Here is a 25,750-nt window from a genome sequence, read left to right on the forward strand (position 1 = left end):
GCAGTGCCTGGGCCCAACTGCGAAGAGGCGCACGTCCGTGCCAGCGCAGGGAGCTGCTCTCTCCCCCCCCCCCCCCCCAAGTTTGATGAATTGCCGCACACGCTGCGGAGCAGGGAGACGATGTTGGGAGCAGGCTGTGACAAGCAAGCTGGCTGCACCATGCCAGTGCACAGAGCCTGATTGATGGGAACACTGGGCCCTGGGCTTGCCCCACCCCTGAAATCCCAGTATGATTGATTCTCCTTCGCTCTGCAGCCTGGCAGCTCCGTGCAGAACGGGGACAAGGCTGTTGTCTTCTTTTCCAGGGCATTACTCCTCAGCATTGCCTGACCCAGAATGGGGGGTAGAGGGGGGGGCCGGGGTGTGTCTCGGGCCCTGCGGTCCCGCTGGGCTGTGAAGGGGACGTTGGGTGTACGGGTCTGAGTCAGGACTTGAGGGGGAACCATCAAGTAATGAGGTGACAGCCCCCCCTCCCACCAGAGGGGCCCAGATGAAGCCGCGTGGGGTTCCTGGGTGAATTTAGGGGTCATGTGCAGTTATTTAGGTGGTTTTCCCAATGGATTAAAGAAGAAGAAACTGAGGCACAGCGTTGGGCTGGGCCTTGTCTAATGGCACACAGCAGGTAAGTGGGAGAACCCAGGAGTCCTGACACACACCCCCTCTCCCTTAACCCATTGGACCCCCATTTCCCGCCCGGAGCTGGGGAGAAAACACAGGATCTTGGCTCACAGCCCCTCCCCTGCTCTAACCACTAGCCCCCTCTTCCCAGAGCTGGGGAGAGAATCTGGGTGTCCTGGCTCCCAGCCCCCCCTGCTCCAACCACAGACAGCCGGACGCGCCTGTCCGCAGAGACGCCAGTTGAGGCACCTGGCGATCCCGGCGCCCATGCCACATGTCTCTGGCGTGTGTCCCGGTGCGAGTCGGGCTCCGGGCTGCCTTCCCGGGCCTACAACGGCCTTGTTGTGCGCTGCAACACGCCGGTGCGGTCCCATGCAGAAGTGGGTGCAGTGCAGCTGCACTGGCGGGGGTGGGCTCTGTGTCTGGGGCTGATTCTCAGCCATGCTGTTCCTGTGGGTGGCCCAGGGCCCATGTGCGTGCATCTGAGCCCCTTTGTGCGCCCTGTATTCTGGCTGCACAAGTTGCCCAGTCCCTAACTTACGCTAGAGCAGCCTAGGGACTGCTCTAATTGCATTCCTCCACCGTATGGGAAGCAGAAAATACCCATAATGCAGTGCAGGCTGGCCAACACCCCCTCCCCCCAAGGACCAGGAGCAGGGTGGGTACAGAGAGCATCAACAGCTGCATGGCACTGGCTAGGGAGATGCCTGTGGAGGGGGGATGGATTGTTAGAGGGGGGGCCGTTCTCCCCCACCCCATGTCTTTGGTGGACCCTGATCCTTGTGTCAGCTGGGGAGACCCCGGATCCGCACTGCCCAGGCACCCCCAGGCTCTTCCTCCCCCCCCCCCCCAACAAATCAGCAGCCTCCTCCCAGGCACTCGGCCGGGGCCGTGTTTCCCTCATGGGTGCTGCCCCCCCCCACCCCCCCCAGGGGCGCTGAGATGTCAAGCCAAGAACACAGCTCCCATTTCCCCTCCATTGATTTCCCGGGCCCAGCTGTTCGAGGCCGTTGTTGCGTTAATTAGATTTAATTCCATTAGCGCTTCCCGAGCGTGGTTATTGCGGAGAGGTACCGAGCCAGAGCGAAGCCAGCTGACGGGCGCAGGGGCGGGCGGGCAGGCTGTCTAGTGGTTAGCGCAACAGGGCGGGAAAGCTGGGGCTTGTTATCGACTGTAAGAGAGGAGCCGGCTCTCGTTCTGCCAGGACGCCTGGGTTCCGGGCCCAGCTTGGGGGGGAGTGGGGTCCAGGGGTTAGAGCAGGGAACTGGACACCAGGACGCCTGGATTCTCGTCCCCGATCTGCCGCTGAGCGCCCTCGGACGCGCCGGACACATTTGTCAAGGCCTGGGCTCGGGTCTAGCCACCCAGGGCCTGTTGCGGTGCTGTGCGGTTGTGGTGTTGTGCCGTTGTGCGGCTGTTTGTGGCATTGGCAGGGATGTCAGTCCAACACAGCAACTTCCCAGCCTCCTGTGGGTAAGAACTACAGTGCAATGGGGGGGGCCGCCCTGCAAATGCAGACCAGGGCCTGGGGCAGGCAGGGGTCGGAGCAGGGGGGGGTCCCCACTTTTCCCATTGCTCCCCCTCCCCCCCAGCTCAGCCCAGGCGCCACGTGCCCTGGGGGCGGGGCCGGCGAGGGGGTCCCGCGCTGCTACTTTCCACTTCTTGGCAAATATGCAAATTAGCTCCTGCCTTACTTTGCATAAAACGTCAAGGGGCGGGGCTCGGGAGCGGGCGGGAGGGCTCCGCGGAACTACATCCCCCAGGGTGCACCGGGCGCGGCGGAGGAAGGGCCACGTGTTTCCCTTCTCTACTACCCCCCCCCCCAACTCCCCATTGACTGGACCCGGGCTGGGACCCACCTGCCCCATCGGCCTGCCCGGGTGCGACATGCTGCTCCTGCCGCGCTCCGTGAGCCGTCTGGGCCGGGTGAGTGGGGGGCGCCCCTCTGCGGGGGGGGGGTCTGAGCCGGGGGGGGCTCGTACCGGGGGGGGACATGTTTTGCAAAGCAGCTGGGCTTTCCCCTGCACCCCAGATGCGCCCCCCCACCCCACAGCCACGTGCCCTGGCTGGGCCCCATCGCGGAGGGCCGCCGGCCCCCCCCTTGTGCAGTGCAGAAATGGGGGGGCTCCCTGCCCCCCGCCAAAGCACCCCCAGCCCGGCACCCCCCCCCGCGCTCTGCTGCCCGCCCCGGGAGACAGTCCCCGTTCCGGGGGGGCTGGGGAGAGCCCCGCTTTGCACACCCCCCTCCCCCCCCGCGCTCCGAGACTGGCTCCCGCGCTCCGTTTTGCCCTGCTGGTGCCCGGCGGGGGTGTGTGTGTGTGTGTGGTGGGGGGGGTCTGTGGGTGCTGCCCAGCTGTTGGCACCTGGGTGCGGGGGGGTGAGTGGCAGTCCTCCCCATGCTCAGTGCAGAGACTTTATTCTCAGCCCCCCCCCCATTGCTCTGCTGACTTTACGGGCTGTTCTTTGCAGCTGTGCCCCCCCAGACCGCCCCCCCCCCCCCCGGTGCGGGGCCAAAGTCTCCTGGGCCTGGGTGTTACTGACCCCGGCGTCTGGCCGAGCCCTTTGGACGGCGTCGATCCGGCCCTGGCCCGGGCACTCGCCAGCCGGCTTCTCCGGGCATGTTTAAACAGCGCGATTAGGAAACTGGGGCTGGGGGGTCAGTGGGGGGGCGGAAGGGCTCCTCACCGGCCCGTGCCCATCAGCCTAACCCTGAAGCTTTGGTCCCTGGGCGCGGAGGGGTGGGCGCCGTGTGCCTTCCCCCCCCCCGGCTCCAAACTCTCTCAAGTTTCTTCTGACTCTTTTTTTTTTATTGGCGTCTGGTGAAACTTGGGCCCTGCCCCTGGGCTTCCCCGGGCAGGTGATGCAAGAAGAACAAGCCACTTGCATCATCCGCCGGCCACCGGGCTCGGCTGGGAAGGCGCCACGGGGAGTTGGGGTCCAGCCCCCAGGAGGGTGGTGCCCGTTCCTTTTCGCAGTCGCCCCCTCGGCGCCGGCACGGCCTGAGAAGGGGGCATGGGGCTGTTGGCAGGGACGGCTGGCTCCCTAGGCCCTGGACTTTCCCTAGCGGTGATTTGGAGCTGAGGACGCGTCGTCGTCCCACCTTGGCCGGGGTTTGGTGCCCTCGTGGCCCCAATCCTGGTGGATCTGTCTGTGCGGATCTAGTCGGCGCTCCGGGAGGTGCCCGCACTGGCCAATACCTCCTGCGCGCCGGAGTTTGCTTCACAGCATCTTCTTCTTTGGCTGTGTTGTCTGCAAAGGTCCCGGTCTGTGCTGCGGTAGCGCCTGGGAGGCCTGGTCCGGGACCGGGACCCTGTTGCGCTAGGCGCTGTACAAACACAGAACCCTGCCCCAAAGAGCTGATGCTCTGCGTAGGTCCGATCTGCTTTGCCAGAGAGAGGACACGAGCCGGAGGGGATGTGATTTAAGGTCCTCGGACCGGGGGAGAGAGGAGGGTGTTGCAAAGCACCCGCTGAGCAGTAGCAGGGCGCGGGCATGGACGGGCATCACGCCACCGCTATGCACAGCCCGATCTGACCTCTTGTCTGCCCCGCAGGCGCCTCTGCCCACGCAGACCTCTCACGCGTTGCTGGATCAGCCCCACCACCCGGGCCATGGGTCTCTCCCGGGCAGAGCCTGAAGTCCCGGGGCTGGCGGCTTGTGGGCCAAATGTTTCTGGCCTGGAGGATCCCAGAGGGGTCTGAGGCTCAGCTGCGCTGGGGGGGGATTGGTGCACAAGCAATGGAGGGGGGGCTGTCTCCCAACCCGGTTTGGGGGCGTGGGAGGTGCTTAGACACGTGTCCGGGAGGGAAGGAGTCCAGGGGGCAAACTGGCCTGGTGCGTTAGTGTGGAGAGGGCCTGGGGGGGGCCGGGGTCTGCCTCCAGGGGCTCGTTTGTCCGTGTCATTAATTGGCACATGCGTGTGCTATTGCAGGAAGTGTGCGGGGGGCCAGGGGTGGGGGGGAATGACACGCATCAAGGCCAGGCTCCAGCCCCGCCCCCCCCCCCCATCCTGTTTGTGCTGCCACGCTCCCCGCTGGCCCGTCACGTGTCTAGTGGTTAGAGCAGGGGCGGCTGGGAGTCCTGGCTTCCCACGTGTGCAACGAGGATGTTGGTTCTGTGCAGGGGGGTGGGGGGGGGGTTCGGTGGCTGTTTATCCTTCAATAAAGGGGCCAGAGAAGAGCGGGTTCTCTGGGGAGGTGCCCCCTAGGGCGTGGGGGGAGGTGCAGGCTGGCGTGTGTGTGTGGGTGTGGGTGGGGGTGAGACCCCTGTCCCCCGCGGGTTGCTGACCTCTCCCCCTTCCCGTCGCTAGTCCCTGCAGAGATGCTGCCAGCTGGGCATGGCCGGCCTGCGGGCCCAGCACAGCGCGAGCGCTGCGGCTGTGGCTGGGGAGGCGCCCGGCTGGACGGGGCAGGAGAGCCTGGCCGAGAGCGACCCCGAGATGTGGGCCCTGGTGCAGAAGGAGAAGGATCGGCAGTGCGGGGGCCTGGAGCTCATCGCCTCCGCGGTGGGCGCGGGCGCGAGGATGGGGGGGGCGGTGAGGGACATGGGGGTGCGTAGGAGGGTGGCCGGGGGGGATTGAGGGGGACAGTGAGGGGAGCAGGGGGCCGCAGCGGGTGGAGGAATGGGCAGCCCCCCCTTGAAGCCCAGAGGTGGAAGCTGCATTGCCCTGAGAGACCCCCCTTGCCTTCGATTTCCCCCCCTGCCTGCCTGAGTCCCCCCACCCTCCCCAGCTGCTGTCAAACCATGGGGGGGGGGCTCACTGAGGCCGATCCTACCATGCCCCTCAGGTTTGTGGTTGCAGGGGGGACCCACAACCCCCACCCAGGCCGTCTCACCCCCCCCAGGTTTGCTCTCTGCCCCCAGAATTTCTGCAGCCGCGCGGCGCTGGAGGCCCTGGGCTCCTGTCTGAACAACAAGTACTCGGAGGGCTACCCCGGCAAGAGGTAGGGGGCGGGGGGGGCAGCATCCGGGGAACCCGGTCAGACTGGAGAGCAGGTCCCCTTGGCAGTCCGGGGTGGGGTGTTTGTGGGGCCCCCCCAGTGGTAACTTGCTGTGCATGGCCCACTGGCATAGGGGGCTGTGTTTTTTTTTGGGGGGGGGGGGGCTCGCTTGGGGGGATTGTCTCAGCCCCCTCCAAGATCTCTGGCAGCCCTGAGGTGGGGGGGATGGGCCTGGGTTCCCCCCCACTTGTGGGTACCGGGGGGGGCCACCGAGGGGGTGATGGGGCCCTGGGTTACCCCCAGGCACTCCAGGGGCACCATGGGGGGGGCGGGAAGCCCGGTGGAGGTCTGAGCCCAGGTGCCCCCTCCCCCCAGGTACTACGGGGGAGCCGAGGTGGTGGACCAGATCGAGTTGCTGTGTGAGCAGCGGGCGCTGGAGGCCTTCGACCTGGACCCTGCCCGCTGGGGGGTGAACGTGCAGCCCTACTCCGGCTCCCCCGCCAACTTCGCCGCCTACACAGCCCTGCTGCAGCCCCACGAGCGCATCATGGGCCTGGACCTGCCCGACGGCGGCCAGTACGTACCGGGGGGCGCCTGGGGGTGGGGGGCAGGGTGAGAGGCACGGGGGGGGGGGACTCCTGCATGGTGGGAGAACAGCCCTGGGTGGGGGTTGCCTCTAACGGGGGGGCCCATGTGGGAATTCAGCCCGGGTGCCTTTGGCAGCCCGCCCCCGGCTGGGGGTGTCGGTTCTGCCCGGTCTCCGGGTCGGGCCGTGGGTCCGGCCTGACGCCGCCCGTCTCCCCCGCAGCCTCACGCACGGGTACATGTCGGACGTCAAGCGCATCTCGGCCACCTCCATCTTCTTCGAGTCCATGCCCTACAAACTCAACGTGAGTGGCGGGGGCAGACTGTGTTTGGGGAGGACCCGGGGGGGGGGGAATGTCCCGGTCCTGGTCCCCTGCTCCAGGGGCCGGGCCAGGGGGCTTCCGCTGCTCTGGGACCCCGGCCCAGGGGTGTATTGGGGTGTCCCTGTCTCCCCTCACACTCTCGCGCCTGGGGCCCCGAGCCAGGTTCAGCTCCCCTGTGGGGTGGGCCCTGTGCCCCCCCCCACAGGCTCCACCTGACCCCTCCTGTACTCCCCCACCACATGGCCCCCTCCCAGGGGATTCGGGGGGGCGGGGGCATTTGAGTCTCCAGCCGTGACACCCCCCCTCCCCTCCCCGCGCAGCCGGCCACGGGGCTGATCGACTATGAGCAGCTGGAGGTGACGGCCCGGCTCTTCCGCCCCCGCATCATCATCGCGGGCACCAGCGCCTACGCCCGCCTCATCGACTACGCCCGCATGAAGAAGGTGTGTGTGGGGAGGGGTGGGGGGGCGAGGGGATCCTCCCTGGGGCACCACCGGGGGGGTTGGGGGGGGGGAGGACGGCCTGAGCCCTGCTGCCGGGCCGGGCCCCGTGGGAGTGGGGCTGGGGGAGCCGGGCCGGGTCCCGGAGCCGCTCTGACGCCGCGCCCGTCTCTGGCCCAGGTGTGCGCGGAGGTCAAGGCCTATCTGCTGGCCGACATGGCCCACATCAGCGGGCTGGTGGCGGCCAAGGTGGTGCCCTCCCCCTTCGACCACGCCGACGTGGTGACCAGCACCACGCACAAGACCCTGCGCGGGGCCAGGTGAGCACGGCCGGGGCTGGATCTCCCCCAACCCCTCCCCGGCACGTCGCCCGCCCTCTCCTCCCCCCCCCCCCCCCCCCAGCGCTGCCCCCCAGACACGCACGCCCCATCCACGGAAGGAAGCCGGAGGGTCCCGAGAGGAAAACGCCCTGGGGATCGTGTCCAGGCGGCAAGTGGGGGGCAGGGCTGCGGGTCAGGAGTGAGTGGCATGGGCAGAGCGGGCGGGGGGGGGGGGGCATCATTTGATATTGATTTAATGTTCTGATCAAGGGTGACATCAAGGGACCCCCCCACACACACACACACACTGACACCCCTATGGGCCTGCCCCCCTGCTGAGACCCAGCAAACTCGTCTCAGCCAGCTGCCCTGGCGGCTCCTGCTGCAGCATCTGGGGGAGGGGGGGTCGGCGATTGCCATGTTCTGACCCCCCCCCACCCCCTCCCCAGGGCCGGCCTGATCTTCTACCGCAAGGGGCTGCGCTCGGTGGATCAGAAGACGGGCAAGGAGACCCGCTACAACCTGGAGGAGCCGATCAACTTCGCCGTCTTCCCCTCGCTGCAGGGCGGGCCCCATAACCATGCCATCGCCGCCGTGGCCGTGGCCCTGAAACAGGTGGGGGTCCCCCGCCGGGGCAGGGGAGGGGGCGGAGGGTAAGAAACGGCTTGGGGGGGGGGGGAGGAGGGAGATGATCTAGGGTCCTGCTGAACCCCCACCCCTTGCCCGCAGGCCAGCTCGCCCGCCTTCCGCGAGTACTGCCAGCAGGTGCTGAAGAACGCCAGCGCCATGGCCGAGGCCCTGCTCCAGCGGGGCTACACCCTGGTGTCAGGTAACGCCCGTGGGCACCGGCGGCTGTGTGGGGCAGGGGCAGTGGGGGTGGCTGTGTGGTGCTGGGGGAGGCTGTGTGGGGCGGGGGCAGTGGGGGCGGCTGTGTGGGGGGCTGATCTGGTCTCTCTCCACCCAGGCGGCACCGACAACCACCTGGTGCTGGTTGATCTGAGGCCCAAGGGCCTGGACGGGGCCCGGGCCGAGCGGGTGCTGGAGCTGGTGTCCATCACGGCCAACAAGAACACCTGCCCCGGGGACAAGAGCGCCCTGACGCCGGGGGGTCTGCGGCTTGGTAAGGGGGTGCCGGGGGGGGGGATTGAGTCCCATGGCCTGTTCCCCTGCCTGCTCTCCCCCTTCTGGGGAGGATCCTCCTGACCCCCAGCCTCTCCTGTGGGTACCACGGGGGGGCTGGGAACACTCTGCCCTGGCGCCCCCTGGTGTCTGACCTCAGTGTGTGCTGGGGGGAAAGAACCCAGGAGTCCTGGCTCCCAGCCCCCTTGCTCTAACCACTAGTCCCACCCACCCCGCCTCCAGCATTCCAGCTGCTCCGCCCTTTGATAACCGCGGTGCTGGCTTCTCCCCAGGGGCCCCGGCACTGACGTCCCGCCGCTTCCGGGAGGCCGACTTCCAGCAGGTCGTGGCCTTCATGGACGAAGGCATCCGCATCGCCCTGGAGGTCAAGAGCAAGACCAGTGAGTGCCCAAAACCCGCCGCGGATCGGGCCCCTCATGCTGGTGCACTTGTGATTCTCCTCCCCCGCTCCGAGCTGGGGGGTGGAGGGGGGGAGGCTCGGTGTGCAACACACTTCTCCCCTCGAGTGCGGCAGTGCTGGGGTCTGCCCCAGGCCAGGGCTGCCGCCCCCTCTACCAGAACAGTTTAGATGAGAACTGGTTTGGGTGGTCAGATCTGGATTCGAACTCGTTGCCTGCAGACTGGAGGCTTCGGAAAGCATTGGAGTCCTTCTCTGTCTCGCTCCGCCCTGGCCATGCTGGGAGCCAGGACGCCTGGGTTCCATCCCTGGCTCCGGCAGGGAAGCGGGGTCTAGGGGTTAGAGCAGTTTCCCTCTCCAAATTAGGGGGTGGATGGGGGGGGGGGAATAGTCAGTCTGTCTGAAGCCCCCCCAGGGCTCCTGGCTACCTGATTTCTCCTCCCCTTTCTCTCTCCAGCCAAGCTCCAAGACTTCAAGTCCTTCCTGCTGAGCGATGCGGCGACCCGGAGCCGCCTGGCCGACCTGCGCCAACGGGTGGAGGCCTTCGCCCGTTCCTTCCCCATGCCCGGCTTCCAGGATCGCTGAGCAGCGGGGGGGCGGGGGCAGCCCCCTCATGCCCCCTACCTGCTCCGGCCCCAGCTAGAGACAGACCAGCGCCCGGCAGGGGGGTGCTCAGTGCCCGGCAGGGGGGTGCTCAGACCCCTGCCGCTCCCCTTTGTGCCCTGTGCACCTGGCACTGCCCCCTTGAATGGGGCATACCCAGCATTCCAGTCCCCGGGGGCTCCCCTGGCCCCCCCCATTGGCAGCTGACTGTGTCTGATCCCTGTTTGCAGCAGGAGACCCTACAATAATAAAGTGCCCTGGCCCCGCAGCAGCACGAACCCCTCCTTGCCTGTAACAAGCCGGGTTTGCCCCAGTGCAGGTGACCTGCTGTGCCCCCTTCCCCCCCCCCCCCCAATCACGGAGCCACCTGGCAGGTTGGGAAGACACCCCCCCCCCCCCCCCCCCGGGCGTAGTTCTGCAGTGCAGAGGGGGGGAATGAGCCCCCTGGTCCCTCCCATGAAGCCCGGCTCAGCCCCTTTGCCCCCAGCCTGGGTCGGGCAGGCAGTGTGGGTCAAACAGAACAGCCGGGGGTGCCCCTCAGCTCCCCGTGTCAAGGTGCCGCGGGCTTTAGCTGAGAGAAAACACCTGGAATGGCTGAAAATTGTGTCATGTCTCGTGGTCCTTCTGGTGTGGGGCCTGCGCCCGTCCGTCCGTCCGTCCGTCTGTCCCTCCTGCCCCATGGAGAACGGGGGAGGGGGCTGTGGTGCTGCATCTGTGTGGGGCTCTCAGGCCCCTTCCTGGGGGGAGGAAGCACAGATCTGGGCTACAGGGGGGAGGCTTAGGAAGCCAAGTCTCCCTGTGGTCTGAGTCCTGGGGCTGGTACTCGGCCGAGCCGGGCTTTCGTGGCTGCGGGGGGAGGGTCCTCCCATCCCAGGGTCCTGCCAGCCCATGGGACTCCCCATTTCCCCCCCCCACACACACACACACACACACACACCCCTGGATTTTATTCCCCACCCCAGCATCATGTTTTTCAAGGAGCCCCTTTCAAGATCCGGCTGCTTCCTGTGGTCGGGGCGTGCTTGACGCCTGCCTACCCCTGCCAACCATAACCAGCTGCCCCCTCTGTGCCCCCCCCCCACCCCTCTTCCTCCTCATGGGTCCGGCCCCTGGCCTGGCGAGCTCGCAGCGGGGTGGAGGGGCTGCCCGGCAGCTGGGTGACGAAGTGGGGGTATGTGGGGGGGGTTTCTTGGGGTGCAGCACGACCCCTGGGAGGCTCCATCAAACACTGTTGGTGGGGCTGTGCCCACGGGGCCTGGCGGGGGGGCGGGGGGCGTTGCTCTGGACCAATTGCTCACCCCCCCCCCCCATGGCTACTTTGGAGAATGCCCCCCCCCGCCCCCGTCTCCATCCTTTGAACCAGCAGCACAGCCATTAGCAGCAGCAGCAAATCGGATTTACCTGCAATTGGATTTTGCCTCTGGATGTGTGTGTGTGGGGGGGGGGGGGGTCACCACCAGGTTGCGGAGAGTTTCTTTGCCTTGTTTTTAACCCCCCCCACCCCCCCAGCATGAGCCCAGCCAATAAAATCACCCGGGATGATAGAGTCGGGCAGGGAGGGCTGCTGGCTGTGGGTCTGGGCAGTGCCCCATGCGCTGGAGGGGGCTGGAGGTGTGGGGGGAGTGAAGAGGAGCCCTAATCTCGGGGGGGGGGGGGTTGGTGTGACAGGAGGCCAGCAGCTGGGGGGGGGGGGTTTGGGCAGTGAGGCCAGGTCCCTTGGTGGGGGGGGGGGGCTGGCCAATAGTGCCAGGCCCTGGGGGGGTGGGTTTGGGCAGTGAAGTCATGTCCTGAGGGCGGGGGGGGGGCTGATGCCAGGTCTCTTGGCAGCACGGGTTGGCTGCCTGCTCAGAGGCACGTCCCCGCCATCCCCTGCCACACGTCTGCTTTGGGGGGGGCTCGCCAGCAACCCGCCCTCTGCCCCCGCCGGTGCCAAGCCACCATCGCTCCCTGGCCCGGCAGAGCCCCTTGCAGCCGGCGGGTGGCTGGGACACAGCCCTGCTGCTCCCCCCCCCGGGCCAGGAACGGAGGCAGCTGGGCCCGGTGCCGTGGGTCGGTGAGGCCTGGGTGCCGGCGTCGGGGCAGGGTGCACGCACTGGGCTCCTGGGGCAGTGACTGGGCCCCAAGTCAGGGGAGCTGGGCACACGTGCGTGCAGGCACACACACACACACACGCCCGTGCCTCACATTCTTATGCCCCCCCCCCCTCCAAATCTGGTAACCCCCCCCCCTCCATCAGCCTGGTGCTGGCCTGTGTCATGGGAACGGGGCTGTCAGGGCAGGTCACGCCGTGCTTTGCTGTGGGGCGGAGCCCCCCCCCCCAGGGCGTGGGAGACAGGAAACGCAGCACATGGGGGTCAGGGAACCGCCAAGGGGGCTGGAAACCACTGAATATGTCACACCCCAGGGGAGCCCCCCCCCCGCTATCAGCTCTGGGTCCCAGGCTGCCGGGGGGAGGGGGGGTGTCACTCTGGGATACTTGGCTAGGAAAAGGCTCTCGAGTTGCTTGGTGTGTTATGGTGTTTTATTGCAGTGCTTGGGGGGGGGGGGTGTCGGGGGGGGCCCATCGCCAGAGCTTCAGGGCACGGCTAAGGCCAGGACAGCAGCGCGTGGCCCCCAGCCACCGGCTGGTGGTTCAGGCGGCACGACAGAGCCACACGGGCCCTGAGCAGAAAGCGGGGTGGGGGTGGTGGGGGGTGGGCTGCCAGCTCCGCCATGGCAGCCTCAGAAATCGGGGCGATCCTTCTTCAACTTCTTGTAGTCGGTGGAGACCGCCAGGAACTGCAGGGGGGGGGGGGAAGAAGCTGGGTGTGATGAACTGAGGTGCCAGCTCCCCCCCCCCCCCAACAGCCTGGGGACTCTGTGCTCCCCCCAAACTCACTGCACAGGGACCACCCACCTCAGAGCCCCCCCTCCCCCCGTGCCCCATTCCCTGCCTCCCCCAGCCAGCCCATGCCCCCCCCCGCCCCACCCTGGGGCTGGCGCACCCTAGCAGGGGAAAGCCCCATTGCCTGCCCCCGTTTCCCCCCCCCCCAAGACCAGCCGCCAGCCCCTGTATGCCAGGCCCCACTGCCCTGACCCAGCCCAGCTCACACCACCCCCCCCCCCCCCTTCGGCCCTCGCTCACCTTGTACTGGTCGTTGGGACTCAGTTTATTCCATGGCTCTGGGTTGTTCTTCTTGTCCCAGCTGCAAGGAACCGGGGGGGGGTGGGGGGGTTGTGGTGAGGCAGGGGGGTGGTGCACAACAGTGTGAATAGCCCCCCCCCAAAATCCCCTGCTGTGGCTGGGACCCAGGACCCATTGTCTACATGCAAATTGTGAGCGGGTCACCATGGCAACATGGTGCATTTATTTGTGCTGGAGGGTTTTTTTTGTGGGGGAGGGCGTTTTCTTTCCCAAATGGCCACCACCTGTGTCACCCACACTTGGGCCATGACACACCCCATGGGAGGGCAGGGGGGGGGGCATCGTGGAGATGCAGGCAACGGCTCTAACCCTTGGACCCCGCTGCCCCTGGCACAAGCGGTCCAGGCCGCGTGCGAGCGCACAGACGGTTCCACATGCACGGCCCTAATAATGGACACGAGCTGGAGGCTCCGGGCCGGGTGTCCTCCCCCCGCCCCCAGTTAGGTTGGAAAAATTACAGCCCAAAATTGCTGGGGGAGGGGAAACTGCCCCCCCCCCCCCCGCCCTCTCGCACCAGTGCACAGCAGCCGTGCCAGAGCTGGTGCGAATGGCGGGAGGCATCGGCCCGCCGGGGGGAGCCGGGCACGGTTATTCAGAGGACAAAAGAGAGGGGGTCTGACAGGTCGGCTGACACACACACACACACACACACACCCCGCCCGGCCGAAGAGCCATGTTCCCCCGTGCGACAGTCAGGTCCTTGTGAAGGTCTGGGCCTTGCTCCCTAGGGCAGGACAAGCCGCTGGAGAGGCCAGGCCAGTCCAAGGGACCCAAGGCAAGGTGGGGGCTCGGCGCGGCCCGTGGCCGAGTCACCGTGCAGGCTCTGCGGCAGAGGAGGCTTCGAAGCGGGTCCCGGCCGTCAGCGGCGCGACGGCTGTTCACACGAGCCGAGGCTGCGGCCCAGAGCTGGCCACAGTCGGCCCAGAGTTGGCTGAGGCCAACCGGTGGCGTCCCAGTGGGTGTGTTTGCCAGAGGCCGGGGCCGAAGATGGGGGGGCCGGGGCCGGGGGAGATGCAGGGGGGGGAAGGCGGACGCTGGCGGCTGCCGTGCTGAGCCGAACGGTGCATTAATGGTTGTTTACCTGTCAGCAGGCACGGTGAAGTGCCCTGGGGGAAATAACCTGCAACCTTCCATTTAAATGGAAGGGAAACGAATCTCTGGGAGGCAGCTGCCAAGCTCCCGAGCCCGTCTGCCTGCCTGATGGAAGGCTGGGGATGGGAACCTGACAGCCGGCTGATGGCCCTTGTCCTCGCATGGGGGGTGGAGGCGTGGGGGGGGGGGGGCCGGGCGGGACTGAGACTGCACTGACATTTTATTATGGTAGCAGCCGGCAGCCCCAGTGGAGAGCCGGGCCCTGCCCCAGAGCGCGCCCAGTCTACGTCCCCGGGGCAGCTGGGGGAAACTGAGTCAGCGAGCACAAAGACCAGATGTTGCCGAGTGCTCCGCGGCCCACGGCGCTGAGCCCCTTACAAACCCGCCCCTGGTGGGTGCTGAGCCAGGGCCAAGGTGGCCCCGAGTGAGTCCCTCAAGGAAACGTGCAGCAGAGCCAGGCACTGAACCCAGGAGTCCGGGGTCCCAGCCACATCCACAACCGTCCCTTCCCCTGGCCTGGAAGTTGCCCACAATCTGCGGCAGCTCCTCCAAATACATCCTGGGGTCTGGACCAGCGCCTCCCCCACCCGCCCTCTCCCAGATGCATGTGCCGGGGGGAGGCCACGGTTCCCCAATTTCCCTGCTCAATCTGCCCATTTGTCGCTGTGGCAACCGGCTCCCCGGATTTGCCGCCGGCGCCTGCGATGCCGGAGGAAAGGACTCGGGCTGGCTTCAGGCTCTGCAGCCTCCCTCCTCCCCTGGCTCCCCCCAACTGGGCCACAGAAACTGGGTCAGCCGCTGGGTACACTGGCCAAGGATCGTGGGCAGGGAAACCGGCCGCTGCCGGGCTGCTGCTAGAATCAGTGTCCTTACTTCTGCCTGTCCATCCATCCGTCCGGCCCTCCATTCACCCAGCCCCATACGCATCCCTCCCTCCGTCGCCATGCACACCCCTCCGTCCATCCCTCCGTCCATCCCCATTTTCTCCGGTGCATCTTTTTTCTGCCGGTGGTCCCAGGCTCTGAGGTCACCAGTGGAGGGGGCAGGGAATGCACGGGCGAGTGGGGCGGCGGGGGGGAAACGAGGCAGCTTGGCCGTGGCAGGCCCTATGCCCCATCCCAGGGAGCCAAGCGACGGCCGGGTGCTGGAGGAAAGGGGGAACTCAGGGGACGTTCGTTCGCCCAGAACAAACTCAGCCGCAGCCAGACTGGGAAAGTTCCCATGAGAAAGAACTGCTCCCACGCTTACGCCGGCTCCCGCTCTTCCGGCTCCCGGCCCCCCACCCCGGGGGGGGGGAGGACAGAGCCAGCGCTCGCCTGCACAGATGCCCCCAAGAGCTGGCTAATGCCACCGGGGGCTGCTGTGCTCCCTGCCTGACCCCGCCTGACCCAGCTTCAAAGGCAAGACTCCTGGGAACTGCTAATTGCTGAGTAGCGGCCTGGGCAGCCGGCAGCCGATTAAATCTATGACGGTGTCGCTGGGAGCAAACAAATACGATAAACGGCATCAAACGTCTTCGAAAGGCGCTGGCAGGCCTGGGCCGAGGGGGGGGGGGAGGGGGCCTGGCGCAGCCCGGAGCCAGAGAGGGGGAAACGCTGAATCTGTCACGATACAGATCTATAGCTATCAGTCTGTCCGTCCCAGACACACCCTCCATCCGTCCCAGACACACCCCATTATCCATCCCTCCCAGACACACCTCTCCATCCATCCGTCCATCCGTCCGTCCATCCCAGACACACCCCTACATCTCAGACACATCTGTCTGTCTGTCTGTCCATCCCCATATACACCCAGCTCTCTCTCTCTCTCTCTCTCTCTCTCTCTCCCCCCCGTCTCTCTAACACCCCGCAGAGCTCGCTCCTGCCTCTGTATTTTCGACCCTTTTGCCCACCCTGGTTTCCTGTGTGTAGGGGTGTCCCTGCCACCCTGAGTGAGGCTGCCGGGGGGGGGGGGGAGCCCTGGGGGACGGAGGAGTCCAACGGGCATGGTGGGGGCGGGGGTGTGACTAAAGCTTGCAAATAACAATAAAAGGGAGGGGCTGGCGTTTCCAGCCCCCTCTGTGCCTGGCCTGCCCCTGCTCAGCACAAGACATGGTCTGGGGAAGCTCCTGGCACAAGACCCTCCCTGCAGATCGGACCAAATGGGGGTGGCCTGCCAGGGCGTCCCTCCTCTGCCATTTGTGACCCACCTTGATGAGTTGTGTTAGGACCCCACCGAGAGGCCCCCGCGCCCCCCCAGCCGAGAGCAGGATCCTGCCGCGCTGGGAGCTGCACAGCCGGAAACTGAGGACAAGTCCTGCCCCAGTGAGCTCAACGGGAGCTGGGCACCTAAATCCCCTAAACTTTGTGGGAGGGGAAACTGAGGCACGGAGAAGGACAGTGGTCAGCCATTTGGCGGAGCTGGGACCAGGACCCAGCTAGAACTGCCCCCTAGACCCCGGTGCCTCTCTAATTTGGGTTCATCGCTTAGGCGTAGCCTCTAGGAGCCCCAGCCGCAGTCCACAACTCCACGGCGCTAGGTACTGTACAAACCCAGACCAACAAGCCGCTCCCGGCCCCAGCGCCATACCTGACATCGGGGCTATAGAGCGCCAGGCGGAGCAGGTAGAGGGCGGCACTTCCCAGGCCCAATCCGATGAAGCTCATGAGGGGAATGAGCTGCGGAGAGAGGCAGAGAGAGAGAGAGGAGATGAAAAATGCCCCAATAAAATGAATATTTATCAGGCCGACGCCGGGAGAGTGAAAGGCAGCGCTGACGTGCCGAGAGATTTACAGGGGAACACAGCGCTGCAATCCTGTAGCCGGGCTCCCGTGCACAGGGTGGCTGTCAGCTCGAGTGACTGGATTAAAAGAGGGGGAGAGAAATAGGCTGGGGTCGGAGAGGAATTGGATTCGGAATGAGAAATCGCAAGCTCCCCCCGCCCCGGGCGCCGGGCCATGGGCCTCTCGTTTGCATTACCGCGGCTGAGAGGGATGGGGGGAGCAGGGAGTGGGGCGGCGCCGGGGACCCTTGTTAGCACCATTCTCAGGGGCGCGGGGAGGGTCGTTACCGACGTCACCTGTCGACTCAATAATCGGCATCCGACAGCAGCAGTGTTGGATTAAAACCCGTCGTCCCAGCTCCCTGCCTGCGCACGCCAGCAGCACGCCCCTCCGCCTCCCTCCAGCCAGCCAGCCCCATTCGCAGCCCTCCGGCACCCAGCCAGCCCCATGTACACACAGCTCGCTGGTTATCTGCTCCGCTAGCAACCCGGCCACCCGGCCGTCCCCTTCTCTCTGCCTGCCTCGCCACCCATCCATCCATCCCCCCTTCCATCCCCTCCTTCCATCCATCCCCCCCATCCGTCCCCTTCTCTCTGCCTGCCTCGCCACCCATCCATCCCCCCCTTCCATTCATCCATCCATCCCCCCTTCTATCCATCCCCCCATCCATCCCTCCATCCCCCCTTCCATCCCCTCCTTCCATCCATCCCCCGCATCCGTCCCCTTCTCTCTGTCTGCCTAGCCACCCATCCATCCCCCCATCCACCCCTTCCATCCATCCATCTACCTCCCACATCCATCCATCCATCCATCCATCCATCCCCCCTTCTATCCACCCATCCATCCCTCCATCCCCCCTTCCATCCATCCATCCCCCATCCATCCATCTAACACAATGAATTAGAACATGCAGCGCAATGGGATCAACCTGGCACACAACAAGCAACGTTTTCACAAGTGCCCCAGGGTCACACGAGCTCCTGCGTCCCGAGGAGCCGGCTCCGTAGGTCCCTACGTGACGTGGGCGCTACCATCCAGTCATTACAAACTGACTGATTTGGGCAGCATGTGGCCCATTTTGAAGGCTCCCCCCATGGACTAGGGGTGTGGGGCTAGACAGGCTGGGGGTGTGGGGCTAGATAGGTCCATGGGGCTGGACTGGGACGGACTAGGGGTGTGGGGCTAGACAGGGCCGTGCCAGGACAGGCTGGGGGTGTGGGGCTAAATGGGCACATGGGGCTGGGCTGTTGGTGCCGAGCGAGCTGTCAGGTGCCGCGTGGCTGTGTCCTGCCCCCCAGCACTGGCGGCAGCCACCCTGCTGGGGTTAATGGACTGGGGGGGCGGGGGCTCGGTGTGTTGGAACCTGGAACCCCCCGGTCCCCACTCGCTTACTTGGCTCCTGGTGGTGCGTGTGGCAGCTGCCCCCCGATGCTGGCTCCATTACCGCAGCTTTTGTGTCTCATCCCAGGGTTATTTCCTCCGGCTCCCCACTCCTCCCTTCCCGCCCCACGGAGCCGCCCACTCTGCAAACCCCCGCCCGGCGCCTCGGGGTGCACGGCCTCAACCCACACTGCAAGGCGGACACGACCTTGTCCGGATTGTCCCGCCCCCCCACGCCTGGGACGGCAGTCTGAGCGAAACGACCGGCCCCCAACCCCAGCCCTGCAGCGAACCATCCACGCCCAGCGCTTGCCAGCCCCCATGAGCCGCACAACAAGCACAGACGCCCCCCCCCAGTCACCCCAGAAAGGGTGGGGAGGGGGAGGTGCTGTCTGTGGGCCTGGTGATCATACGCAGCCGTACTGACGCCGACGGACTGATGCTGATTCCCACCAGCGGGGGATCTGAGCCCACTGACTCCAGTGGAGATCTGGGAGCCAGGACTCCTGGCCTGTAGTCTAGTTCTTAGGCACGTCACTCAGCCCTCGCGCCTCAGTTTCCCCATCTGGAAAAAGAGTTCCCACCCATCTCCCAGGGCTCATTAATGGAGCATCTTTTGAGAACCAGACACGGAGGCTGCTCTGGAAGTGCAACGTGGCCCGATGACTATCCCTTGGACAGTCCGTATCACACACCGGAGCCGAGACACCCCGAGAAGATCGAAGCCCCGTTGCGCCGGGCACGCCGTAAGAGACACTCCATGCCCTGCAAAGCCAACAATCTAAATAGCCGAGGGCTGGGAGAGAAATTGAGGAGAAACGACAGTCAGACGTCCTTACAGCCCTGCTGCTGTATGCTCGCTAGCGTAGGCCCCCCCTGCCAGGAGCCCCTAGGTGTGGAGTTACAAACACCGCGCCCGTTCAGCATTGCTTACGGCTCTGCCCTGACCCCAGCGCCAGCGTGCGTCTATCAACTCCTCTCACCTTTCCCCCACCGTGACAGCTGCATTTCGACGCCCAGAGTCCCTTCTCCCCTTGCACACATCTCCCAGCTCATCTGCCGGCTTATCAAACTTCCAGCAGATGCCGGTTATGATCCAGGAGGTTAGAGGCGTCGGCAGATAATGATCTTTCGCACCGCGCGCCGGCCGCGTGCCAGTCAGAACTGGCAGCCGGGCAACAAAGAACAACTCCGCAGTCCCGGGAATTGCGAGAACGCGTGTGTCTTTTTGGAGGAGACTCGGGGACACGGCTTCGTCTTGCCATCTGCTGCTGACGCCTTCTGGGTTATTAATGCCTGGGAATGATCTGAGGCTGAGGCAAGGCGGGCGGCGGGGGGGCTGGCTTGGGGGTCAGCAGAAATGAGGGCCTGAATTGCAGCGTGGCCAGCCGTAAAGCTTCAAAAGTCATGGGTCACCCCCCACCCCCCAAAAATCGTGAGATTGGCTTGAAAAATCATGCGATTTAAAAAAAGAAGTTGGGAGGTTCTGTTTGCTTTGCCTTCTGGAGCTTTCACAGGCCTCGATTTTAAGCATCTGTCCCCTGCCCTGTGTGCTAGAAATATTCTTGTTATTGAACAAAAGATGCCAGCCATGATTCGCCTGCTTTCCCAGGACTCCTGCTGCTGGGGCTTTAAGGGAAACACCAGCTCTTGGGAGATTCCTGAGAGGGGACGCTGCTGAAATTCTGCTCCGGGCTAGAGGCTGTCACCCCGTTTTACAGCGGGGTAACAGGCAGATGCAAAGCAGCATTCAGGACATCCCTGCGAACTCTCGGCCACGTGGCAGAACCGACTCTCCTGTCAGCCCTGTGAAGTTAGATTTGTGTCCTTTGGGCCTTCCAAAACCCTTCAGGCCACGTCTGGTGTTAAAGGAGGCAGGGGGGATACGGGAGGCCACTGGGAGGGGCGTTCGCCCAGCCGTGCATCATGTGGGTGCCAGACAAAATCCCGGGTTCCTGGGAGATGGTGGGGGGCTGGGAGTGAACAGAGGGTTGGTGGGTAGCAAGTAGCTGATGAACAGGTGAGTCGGGGGCAGTGGCTGTTCCGTGTGTGGTTCACAAGGCCCCGATCCTCAAAGCTAGCTAGGTTCCTAACTCCCATGGGCTCTAGGTGGCAGGTAACGGAGAGAGGTGAGCAGGGGGTGCAGATTGGGGATTAGGAATTCACTTCTTGTGAGCGGTGAATCGACTGGAGAGTTGTCTGGCTGTTGGGGAGCGGTTCCTCTGAATACTAAGGGGCCTGTGATCCCCGGGCAGGGACTTGGGGAGCGCTTGTCTCCCCTCCCCCCCCGACCCCCTCAGCTGCTTTTGCACGGCAGGCCGCAGAGCTGCGCCTTTGCCAAGCAGCTCCAAAGAGCTGCTCACGATCCGCTCCATTTCCGTGCCCCCCGCAGCTCCCAGAGTGCGCAGCCATTCTGCTCCGCTTGCATGTGATGTCGAGTCCGCATTAATCATGGCCAAGGCAGCTCCGGCAGGCAGTTGGGCACCGCGGGAAGCGAGCGGCGTGGCAGCAGGAGAAGCCGGGGCAAGGTGAAACCGCTGATGTGTCTGTCCGGCAAGGAGCGCTCCTGCCAGGCAGCGCCCTCTGCAAGCGTTCAGATCCATAGCTAGCCACGCGCCCCACACGCTGTGGGGCAGCTGATCCCCCCGCACTGCACGGGAGTTCATTCCCCACCACACACACACACATGCAAGGGAAAGATTTTTTGCCTTGTTTTACAGACGGGGAAACTGCTCAACCTCACACAGCAAATACAGCCCATCGGGCCAAGGCTTTCTGGTTCTGTTCCCTGTTACTCTAGCCCCTAGGCCACACTCCCCTCCCAAAGGAAAGGAACAGAACCCAGGCGTCCTGGCTTCCAGCTCCTCTCTGCTCCAAACAGCAAAGGCCACTCCCTCAGCTGGGAATAAAACCCAGGAGCTGCTGCTGTAACCACTAGCCCCTGCTCCCGTCCTAATGGCAGGAATAGAAGCCAGGAGTCCTGACTCCCAGTTCCCTCGTTCTAACCTCTGAACCTGCCTCAACCATCTCTAGCCTCGCCAGCATGGCCTCTTTGCCCAGTACCTGCCTCTCCCTGGCTGACCCCAGCACCCGTCCGACGCCAGGCAGCGAAGCGCTTACGTGACTGTTTGAATGTGAGCAAATAACTAACCCCGGCTTCCTGAAAACCAAACCGCTGGCCTTACCCCCTCCCCTCCCAAAACGCCATCCTCACAGGGCCGGCTGCTTGCCTGGATTCATCCGGGCAACGGGCCAGGCCTCCACACGCTGGCAACTCCCTGGGGAAAAAGTTTTTGGCTAGCCACGGGCCAGCCTGGATGGCTTCCACGGACGGCCAGCGGGATGGAAAAGTCTCGGCGGGCTTTGAGAAAAAGGCCGGATTCTTTACCTTAAGCAATGGAAAATCTGCTGCGTGGGGAAAACACCAGGACAAATCCTCCTCCTTTGCCTCGGTGGCGCTGGAGCAATTTGTAACCGGGGGGTGGGGGGGAGGCTGCCGAGAGCCATTGAACCAACCTGTGATCGTGCGTCAGGGTTTATTCGTATTTGTAAACAAAATCCTGAGCGTGAATTTGTTATGGCCGGGGGAGATGATGGATCTGACAGGTGGGGCCGGGAACGGGGATTTCTCATCTTGCTGGCTGGGAGAAAGGTTCCAAATTTGGGGGCTGGGAGGGGTGGCAGTGGATCAAACCAGGGTGGGGGTTTTTTGGGGGGGAAGGTGGGATCCAGGTATGTCTTGGTTTAATCCCCATGTGCAACAAACACCTCAGAGGCATGAGAGGCCGCCGGGGAAAGGACCCCCCCCCAGTCTTTGCTCCACCAGTGAGGGTGGAAAAACTCATTGGGTTGGGGGACAAAATGTTGGTGTGCTAAAGATGCAGAAAGGGGGAAAGCGCCAGGCACTGATCAGCCTGGGGTACAACTTGCCAAGTTTGGGGGTCTTGATTTCTTTTAAAAAGCAGCCCCCCCCCACACACAACACACACACACACACACACACACTCCCTATCGCAAACAGTCAAGCAAGAGCGGGATGGGGCGGGGAGGTGACAGCAGACAAGCCCCGGCTGGGAGAAGGCAGACAGGGGCAGGGGATCCCAGGCACCCCGCTCGTTCTTGGGGGGCAGCAGGGAAAGCTGGGGGCAGGGGACTAAAAGGAGATTCATGACAATGCAAGGAAGGCAGGAAACTGGGGGCGGATCAGGGGAGGGGACCCTGGTGATGTGGGGGGGGGGGTTGGAAGGGGATAAAAGGGGGATGGGGCAGGGCAAGGTGCCTGGAGGGGGGGCAGAGCAGAACTGGAACAGCCGGTGGAAGGGGGATAGGAGAGAATTGGGGAGGTGGGGTGAATGAAGGGGGTCAGGGGCCAGAGGAGGAGGGCAGGGGGGCAGAAGTGGGGCAGGGGCCAGAGAGGGATGGACACGGGGGCAGGAGGTGGAGGGGGACAGAGGGGTGCAGAGGTGGGGCAGGGAGCAGAGGAGGGGGCAGGGCTGGGGGGGCCAGAGGAAGGGCGTTGGAGGGGGCAGAGGGGAGGCAGGGGGCAGAGGGGGAAGCTATGGGGGGGGGCAGGGGCAGAGCAGGGGGGCCGCTCACTCACTCCGGGGTGCTTCCTGACCATGCGGACGAAGGGCATCCCGGGCCGGGTCTCTCCCATGCTGCGGGCGGGGCGGACTGGCCCAGCCGGCAGCAGGCGCGGCAGCTTCGTGTCCTGTTGCCTCCGCCCCCCGCCCGAGGGAGGGCGGCCCGGGGCCGGGGGGGTCTCTGAGGCGGCGGCTCCGTCCCTCCCTTCCCCGGCGGAGCTGGCTGGGGCGGGGATCGGGCTCCCCGGGAAAGGGGGGAACCTGGGGAGCGGGGGGGGGCAGCAGAGGGCGGGGGGGGGTCTGGGGAGGAGAAGGGGGAACCGGAGCGGGGGGGGGGGGGCAGAGGGAAGCTGTGAAGGGGCGGGGGGGGGGTGTTTCCCTCTGATTCCCAAAAGGGGGGGGGGGGGGGGGTCAGCAGCACACCTGGGAAAGAAAGGTAAATCCTCCCCCCCCCCCGGTGCTGCATCAGCTGGGCCCCGATCCCGGGCAGTTCAGGGGGCCGCCCCCCGGCAGGCCAGGCCAGGCCCTGTTCTGGGCCCAGCCCAGGTTGGCCGGTGCCGAGGGAGGCAGGTGCCCGCCCCAAGCCCCCGGTTCCCGGCGCGGGGGCCAGGCCGGCTGTAGAGAGACTTTTTCCCGGGGGGTGGGGGGAGCCGCCCCCCCAGCCGGGAAATGCAGCCAGCCCCAGGGCCGGGCACGCGCCCTGCCCCACAGCCGGGGGGCTCGGAGCTGTTCGTAGCCCACGGTGCGATCAAGCCCCCGGGGGGGTGGGGGGACCGAATTTTGTCCTGTGCAGCTGGGAGGGAACCGCCCGGCCCGGCCCGGCCCCAGCTGGCAGTCAGGGTTGGCGCCTGGTGATTGGGGGAGGGGGGAGTCAGGACTCCTGGGTCCTCTCCCGGTCTCTGGGCGGAGCGTGGGGTCTCGCTGGTAGAGCAAGGGGGGCCGGGTTCTGCCTCAAGCTCCGAGGAGGCGGGTGGGGTCTGGTGGGTAAATCAGGTGCGGACAGGAGCCGAGTAGGGGAGTGTGGAGTAGTGGTTAGAGCAGGGACCTGCGGCTCAGGCCTCCTGACTGCTCTTCCCCAGCTCCACTAACTGACTGTGTGACCCAAGCAAAGCCCATTTGACATCGTCTGTCTGTCCCGCCCCGTCCCCCTCCGGGCTGCCGCTTTCCATGCCTCAGTTTCCCCATCTGTAAAATGGGGCTAAGGCCACCCGATCTCCTTGGCTGAGTGCTTTGCTTTACGCTGACAAGTGCCAACGGCTCGTGTTATGATTTGGTGCGACATCTTCCCCCTCTGTTTGCCTGGGTCCCCCCGACCCCCCCGCAATCCCGCTATTCTCTTTGATAAATGACATCACACACAATTTAGCCATGCAAATTTCCCTGCCAGTAACAGATGCTGCCGTGCATATGGAAACCAGCTATTTGTATCCATTTACTCTTAACAAAAGATTTGTAGATTGACAGAACAGTCTGCTGGAAAGAAAAAGCCAGGCTCCTATTCTCCGGCTCGGCAGATGAGCAAGGACCAGACCCCAGTTTGCTTTAAAGTTGCCTCTAATTAGTTTTTTAATATTCTGCGTAGCGTGCGGATAATGTCTTCTAATGGTTATTTACCAGGGAGGGATCTGGAGGCGGGCGGCTTGAAAAGCACAAATGGCAGGAGCAGCGATGCCGCGTCTGTTCCCGTCGCTGGGCCGCAGGTGGGCGAAGGGAACTCAGCTGTCCCCAGTACGGCCAGGGGGACCAGATGTCCCCGTTTCCCCCACCCCGGTCCCGATTTGCCGCATTTGCTGTCCGGTCACCGGCCGAGCGAGCCTGCTGGGGCCAGGCCGGCACAATGCAGGCAGGGGACACGCGGCAGGGCTGACCTGTGATGTAGGTGCTTCTCCATCCTTATCCACAGCCCCCCAGTCACTCAGACCTGGGCTGCCCCCCACCCATCTTTGCCATGACCCTGCAACCTCAACCCAGAACCCCATTATACCAGCCCTAGACCCCCCCCCCTCCACCGGCTCTGCCCATGCCCCTCAATCCCGACCAGCAGCGCACACCCCCCCCCCATTAGTCCAGTCCCAAGCCACCCCCCCCACCCCCCATCTGCCACTGCCCCTCCATCGTGACCTCATTTCTTCCAGCAAAGTATAAAAGGACAAAGGGGAAAACTTCGCCGGCGTGCATGGAAATAAACAAACAAAGCTTGAATCCCAGCCAGCGGGGCCGTGCAGAGCCCTTTGTTGATATAATTAGAGTTTTGAAATCGAATTGATCAAGTGCCACTCCCCAAGACAAATTGCATCCTTCGCTCCCTCGGCGCCTCTCCTGCACGCACAGCCTCGCGTTCGACAATCACCGGCGAGCGCAGCAATCTTTCCTTTCCCTGGAAAAAACATGATGGGCCACAGCGAGGAGATGCAGGCGATATTTCTTAGCCCCGGCGGCTGCACTTAGCCATCAGAAGGGCTCCGGTAACTTTCCAGTCACTGAGAAGCTCTTCTTAATTGATTGGGTGAAAATATAGATGTCTCTTTATTGGTGGGGGCGGGGCAGAGGGGCAGACACACACAGCTCGCTGTTTGAAGCACTGAAAATTAAACAGCGTGGGGCTGGCCGGCGCAGGGAATGGGGCCTGTCGGGGGGAGCATGTGGCTGGGGGTGCGGTACGGGGCTCTGTGTTTCTAGGGCATCAGAGATGGGCTGTCCAGGGGGTTGGTGGCCGCTGATGTAATCTACTGGAGAAACCTCCCCGAGCAATGCTGGGAAGAGAACCCAGGCGTCCTGAACTGCCACCCTCTGCCCTACCCAGCACCGCAAGATCTGCATCTCCTGGTCCATTTGGAGTCTCCTGTGCCCGTCCCTGGGGCATCTGGGCATTTTCTGTAATCAGGCCAGGCTGGCCCTTCTCCACCTTGGCCCGGCCACACGCTGCTCTTCCGGCCGAGGATGCCCCCCCACCCCCACCCCCGCTATGATCACAGGCTCAGCTGATTCCCTGCACAGCTCAGTAGAAACTATAGCACCCCCCTCCCTACACTCCGACTGGCACTGCACCCCCTCCTCCACACACCTCTCCCCCCCACAGATATGGTATGCCCTGACCCCCAACCCCCTTCCACATGCCTCTGCCCCCCCCCCACAGCAAACATGGCATGCCCTGAACCCCATCTCAGTAGACACAGCCTCCCCTGAATCCCCCACCCGCTCCACACACCCCAACTGACACAGCACTCCCCTTCCCCAACTGGCATGGCACCCCCACAACCACACACCCCCGCCTCCCCCAATCCGTCGCACGCTTTCTCCATTGCCCCCCCCCCCCGCCCCCACTACACCGCTGGCTGCTGCGTTTGCTGGGAGAGCACGTTTCTGCGTCTGATGGGGGG

General features: G+C 64.8%; 2 protein-coding genes across 2 annotated transcripts; one reads left to right on the top strand and one right to left on the bottom strand.

Moving 5' to 3' along the window:
* Window positions 1–2,438: 2,438 nt before the first annotated feature.
* Window positions 2,439–9,368, top strand: SHMT2 (serine hydroxymethyltransferase 2). Its single transcript, XM_067529680.1, has 12 exons — window positions 2,439–2,544; window positions 4,928–5,122; window positions 5,482–5,561; window positions 5,934–6,134; window positions 6,367–6,448; window positions 6,787–6,909; window positions 7,087–7,226; window positions 7,676–7,841; window positions 7,956–8,055; window positions 8,191–8,346; window positions 8,639–8,746; window positions 9,221–9,368. The coding sequence occupies exons 1-12, from the start codon at window positions 2,506–2,508 to the stop codon at window positions 9,346–9,348; spliced, it is 1,518 nt and encodes a 505-aa protein (XP_067385781.1). The 5' UTR covers window positions 2,439–2,505; the 3' UTR covers window positions 9,349–9,368.
* A 2,545-nt stretch (window positions 9,369–11,913) lies between these two features.
* NDUFA4L2 (NDUFA4 mitochondrial complex associated like 2) lies at window positions 11,914–22,492 on the bottom strand. The gene is made up of 4 exons (XM_067529699.1): window positions 22,388–22,492; window positions 16,214–16,302; window positions 12,491–12,551; window positions 11,914–12,144 (listed from the first exon to the last, which is right to left on the bottom strand). The coding sequence occupies exons 1-4, from the start codon at window positions 22,442–22,444 to the stop codon at window positions 12,088–12,090; spliced, it is 264 nt and encodes an 87-aa protein (XP_067385800.1). The 5' UTR covers window positions 22,445–22,492; the 3' UTR covers window positions 11,914–12,087.
* Between the last annotated feature and the right edge of the window lie 3,258 nt (window positions 22,493–25,750).

This window comes from Emydura macquarii, unplaced genomic scaffold (genome assembly GCF_026122565.2).
Source record: "Emydura macquarii macquarii isolate MOO-44397 ecotype Brisbane River unplaced genomic scaffold, CSIRO-AGI_Emac_v2 contig_2994, whole genome shotgun sequence".
Taxonomy (NCBI): Eukaryota; Metazoa; Chordata; order Testudines; family Chelidae; genus Emydura; species Emydura macquarii.

What these genes read in the sequence shown, in the direction of transcription:
- SHMT2 (XM_067529680.1), top strand. Translation starts at nt 2,506, where the DNA reads ATGCTGCTCCTGCCGCGCTCCGTGAGCCGTCTGGGCCGG. An exon ending in GAGGGCTACCCCGGCAAGAG is followed by an intron (nt 5,562 to 5,933) that starts GTAGGGGGCGGG and finishes CCCTCCCCCCAG; the next exon opens with GTACTACGGGGGAGCCGAGG. An exon ending in AAGACCCTGCGCGGGGCCAG is followed by an intron (nt 7,227 to 7,675) that starts GTGAGCACGGCC and finishes CCCCCTCCCCAG; the next exon opens with GGCCGGCCTGATCTTCTACC.
- NDUFA4L2 (XM_067529699.1), bottom strand. Translation starts at nt 22,444, where the DNA reads ATGGGAGAGACCCGGCCCGGGATGCCCTTCGTCCGCATGGTCAGGAAG. An exon ending in TGGTCAGGAAGCACCCCGGA is followed by an intron (nt 16,303 to 22,387) that starts GTGAGTGAGCGG and finishes CTCTCTCCGCAG; the next exon opens with CTCATTCCCCTCATGAGCTT. An exon ending in GTCCCAACGACCAGTACAAG is followed by an intron (nt 12,145 to 12,490) that starts GTGAGCGAGGGC and finishes CCCCCCCTGCAG; the next exon opens with TTCCTGGCGGTCTCCACCGA.